The 4,532-nt window shown below is 47.6% G+C and overlaps 1 protein-coding gene across 1 annotated transcript in view; it reads right to left on the bottom strand.

Moving 5' to 3' along the window:
* Window positions 1-6: 6 nt before the first annotated feature.
* PLPBP (pyridoxal phosphate binding protein) overlaps window positions 7-4,532 on the bottom strand; it is a 10,564-nt gene continuing 6,038 nt past the window's right edge. The window contains exons 5-8 of the mRNA XM_007113277.4: window positions 4,030-4,164; window positions 2,239-2,381; window positions 1,323-1,421; window positions 7-460 (exon numbers count right to left, since the gene is read on the bottom strand). Coding sequence (XP_007113339.1) covers window positions 326-460; window positions 1,323-1,421; window positions 2,239-2,381; window positions 4,030-4,164 — 512 coding nt within the window. The 3' untranslated portion in view covers window positions 7-325. The remainder of the gene's footprint in view (window positions 461-1,322; window positions 1,422-2,238; window positions 2,382-4,029; window positions 4,165-4,532) is intronic.

Here is a 4,532-nt window from a genome sequence, read left to right as displayed (position 1 = left end):
AGTTTTAACCTGGGAACGGCATTCATGGCTTGGTGGGTGCTCCTAGGCACTGTTCAAGCCTGAACTCAACTCCTGACTAGTGCCCAGGTACCTGTTCTGCAGAAAAGTCTGGATTCCTCAAATCCAATCCAAAGTCACTGCTTGAAGTGAGCTTCCTGCGTCAGACACTAAGTCAGATGGTTTCCATCGACGCACATAATCGTCGGCATGCTCTCTCCAGGTCCCGAGGAGGGTGTGGTCGTGCTGTGACGTGGGGCACGTGGAAGTGAAAGCCCACAGTGCATAGTTAGCCTTCCTGGACCCGGCCCTCGGGCTGGGCCGTTGCTCAATGTACCCGGGCCACCTCCGCCGCCGGGGCCTTCAGCTCTGCTGCAGGCTTGTCCGGGTCAGCTTTCTTGGAGTAATCTCGCTCTCCAAAAATGGTGCTTCCTATTCGGACATTCGTAGATCCCACTTCAATCTGTGGGAAAGGAGTACCGAGGGCTGAGTTTAAAATAAGGAAACGCAGCAGACGCTGAAGCTGCGCCTCATTTGAGGGGCTTCTCGGAAGGACAGCGATGACGCACCTGCAGAGGACTATGGGGCGGTGGCTCACCAGGAGAGGGTGTTTAAGAAATAAGTAAGGGGACTTCCCTGGTGGTCCAGCGGTTAGGACTCTGTAATTCCACTGCAGGGGGCACGGGTTCGATCCCTGCTCAGGGGACTAAGATGTCACAAGCTATGTGGCGCGGCTTAGATCCTCCTGAGCACAGGATCTAATTCCATTTTACTTACAGACACAAGTATTTTTGCATTGTTTTAGTATATTCTATTTTCCACAAGAGCTACTACTGTATACCTGGAGGAAAGTTTATAGTGTGAGTTTTGGAACACTTTATCAAGTTATTCACTGCCCCAGAAGATCACATATGTGAGTTGTTAATACAGCACACCTATCAGAACATACTTAGAGCTGCTGCCATCATGGTGAATCTACACGTAAGATGAGGCATCAGACTACTTCGTCATGACTTACTGTCATGTAACCACACCCAAGCATGAACACGATGAAATGCCTTTTTAAGAAGTCGTAGTTTCATTTCTTCTTATTTTCCTTTAGATTCCACTTAGGGAATTAATTTAAAAAATTATGTGTGGGGCTATAATTTCTATACACTTCATTTCAAAACAGAAGGGGCTGGGGATGTTAGTATAGGAGACAACCAGCACTCCTGGGCGCCCTAACGCTACAATGAGGCATTTTCTGTAGCAAAACCACATTCTTGCTGGGGCCCTTTGGACCCGAACTTGAGGCACCCGAGGGCGCCGGGGAGGACACTCACCGCATGCTGGAAGTCCACGGACATGCCCATGCTCAGCTCCACCTGGTCGGTAGGAATGCTCAGCTTCCTGCACAGCTCCTCCCGGAGGGACAGTAACACCTGACAGAGAGACGAGTGTGACATCCACTTATCCCTGCCTTCTCCGAGGATGCCTGAAAGCGGCTGAATCTCAACATCTCTGACAGAGATTCTTTATTCCTCATGGTTTCAAGGCCTGTTAAAATTGCCGGAAGTGGACTTCCCTGCTGGTGCGGAGGTTAAGAATCCGCCTGCCAATGCAGGGGACACGGGTTCGATCCCTGGTCCGGGACGATCCCACGTGCCGCGGAGCAACTAAGCCCACGCGCCGCAACTACTGAAGCCCGTGTGCCACAACTACTGAGCCCCCGCGCCGGGCTCCACAACAAGAGAAGCCTCCACAATGAGAAGCCCGTGCACCGCAATGAAGAGTAGCCCCCGCTCGCCACAGCTAGAGAAAGCCCGCGTGCAGCAATGAAGACCCAACGCAGCCAAAAATAAATAAATAAAATAAAAATTTTCAAAAAGATAGAAGAAAATGTTTTAAAAAAATTGCCAGAAGTTACTGAAAGCGTTTTTTTGTTTGTTTGTTTGTTTGTTTTTTAGCAAATTCTCCTCCTTTTCAAGAAAGCTGTCAGTCGTTGGGGAGGAAGTCAGAGCTCATTTTCTCTAAAGACTGTGTCAGGCAGGTTCAGACTGAGCCGAGAAGGGTCTGTGGAGGTTTGGGGACCTGTTCTGTGTCCTGTACGAGGAGAGTTCCAGAAGAGGGTGATAATATAACGTGACAGCCAACGTCCGGGACGTCTGGGGAGTTGACGGCAGCAGCCAGCCCTGCTACAGCATCTCACCGGACGCTTGCTCAGCACGTGGGCGGCGCCCCGCCCTGGGCCCCGAGTACCTGGAAGTCTGGGTTTGGTCCCTGACTGAGCTCGTGCCCGAGGCTCCCGATGGTCATCAGCCCCACGAACTCCAGGCTGGGGCACCTGGCGAGTATATGCTCCACCACGGCCACCGTCTCTGCCGGGGGCAGCCCGTGTTTGCCTTCACAAAAAGAAACAGAGGACACACAGAACATACCAAGATGCTCCAAGAAGCCAGAGGAGAGCCCCCTTCTCACCCCTCCCTTATGACAGAGGAGGTGGCTCTCAGACAAGAGGCCTTCTTGGAAGAACTGGTCCTCAAGACCAAAAGAGTGACTTTACATTGAGGTCTCCGTGTGTGTTACACTCCCCTTCTGACCTGGTTCTGAGCTTCTCAAGGGAAGAGCTCTAAACTGGATTCTCTATTCTATCTCAGCATCTGAGAAAAGCTAGAGTAGAAGGAAAAGAAAGAACACTGCTTTTCTTGAGACACCAAGAAGATTCACATCGCCAAAATGCCAGATTAACCGGAGAATTATTTTTCCAAATCTGGTATTTCTACCGTTTCATTAATTTATTATAGTAGAATTGTAAAAAAAATTAAAAATGAAGTATATAGTACATAGTTTTGACTATAACTTGCAAAATTTAACTGAACTTGCTAATTAACAAGAGGAGGAGTCTGCAGCAAATGATTATTTGTTATACAGTTATAAGGATGGACGCTGTCCTTCTCTAATTTAACAGATGGAGGTGCTAACAATCCACCGATCTTTAATTAGGGCAAATGACAGCCACTGACCAGGAAATGATGTAACTGACTTGACCTGGAGTCTATTTCAGGTTTACCTATATTGATAATGTAATGTAGAATCTAGGTACATGTACGTATAACGATAATTGTTAAAATTTACTGAACACTTCTGTGCCAGGCACATGTGCCAAGTCCTTAGAGCTTTTCATCTAATGCAGTAACTGGATGAAGTAAGTACTCTTACCTTCTCCATTCTAAAGAGGAGGAGACTGAGGCACTGGGAGACCAAGTACCTTTCCCAAGGTCACACAACCAGGAAATGTGGAACTGGGATGTGGATCCAGGTAGCCTGACTCCAGGCCCCATGCTTGTTCCTTCAGCCTAAGCTTTGTAGGCAAATGACTGGTCTGTAAACACTTATTCTTAACAAACAGCTAACAGGTAAGACGCTCAGGGCTCTATAGCAACAGCTTTACCTCCATTTCCACGTTCAAGCCTCACAACACCCTTGGGAGTACTGCCCTGCTTGCACTGCCAGATCAGGCAGAGAAGTGCAGAGAGGTTAGGTACGTTACGCTGCAAAGTGGTGGAGCTCAGACTCCAGGTCTGTCTGATTTCAGAGCCCAGGCTCTGTTTACTATTTTACATTGTTAACCTAAGCCCCATAAACATATTCACTGAATGGTACTCACAGTGATATTTCTTCGATTTTCTCCTAATGTAACATTAAATAGTTCTGTTAGGTCCTGAGAAGTATTACACCTGTAAAGCTGCACTCTCTTTCAGGAGGGATGGTGACCTCTGAGAACTGCCAGGATCAAAGTCACAACGCCCTTCTCGATCCCCCTTGCCCACCTCCTCAAAAATTAAGAAATAACCAACCATGATGTATTACAGAATTACACGTGGACAGGTTTGGATGTCATTGTGCCGAGACCCTACACACAACAGTTTCCTTAAAGCCCTGTGACTTCTTTCTGTAACCTAAGGTATCAGATGCTTAGGCCTGCCATTCTTCCTGAGCTACAACCATCCTAAGGGGAGAAAAGTCTGCAGTCCAAGCCTGGTCACTTACTCTCCTCTCCGCTGGTGTTAATCTGGACCATAACCTTTAACCTTTCGGGAGAACCTTTTTTCTGCCACGCACTGTTCACTTTGTCTGCCAGCTTCACAGAATCCACTGTTTCCAGCATGAAGAGATTGGGGACAGCTGTAACGAGAAAGAGGCCAGGTCATTGTTCACTCACCTGACCTCCGCAAGCAACACACCACAAAGCTTCTCTTGGTAGACAGGAAAATAATTTCCCAGGAAAAGAAAAGGACAGTTAAGTCTCAGTTCTGCTAAGACTTACGCGACAGTTTACTAGATATTAAGTTCGAATGTCAGCCCATTGCTGTCTAATCAGAAAACACGAATAAGAAAAGGGAGGTGATGACGTGCTACGATCAGGTGGCACACCTATCCATCCATAAGCTTCAAGAAGCCGACAGTTTATAAATTAGGAGTTTGGGAGTAACATATACACACTACTATATATAAAACAGATAACCAACAAGGACCTACTGTATAGCACAAGG

The sequence above is a fragment of the Physeter macrocephalus genome, unplaced genomic scaffold (genome assembly GCF_002837175.3).
Source record: "Physeter macrocephalus isolate SW-GA unplaced genomic scaffold, ASM283717v5 random_1711, whole genome shotgun sequence".
Classification (NCBI taxonomy): domain Eukaryota; kingdom Metazoa; phylum Chordata; class Mammalia; order Artiodactyla; family Physeteridae; genus Physeter; species Physeter macrocephalus.
This window is presented reverse-complemented; position numbering and strand designations above follow the sequence as displayed.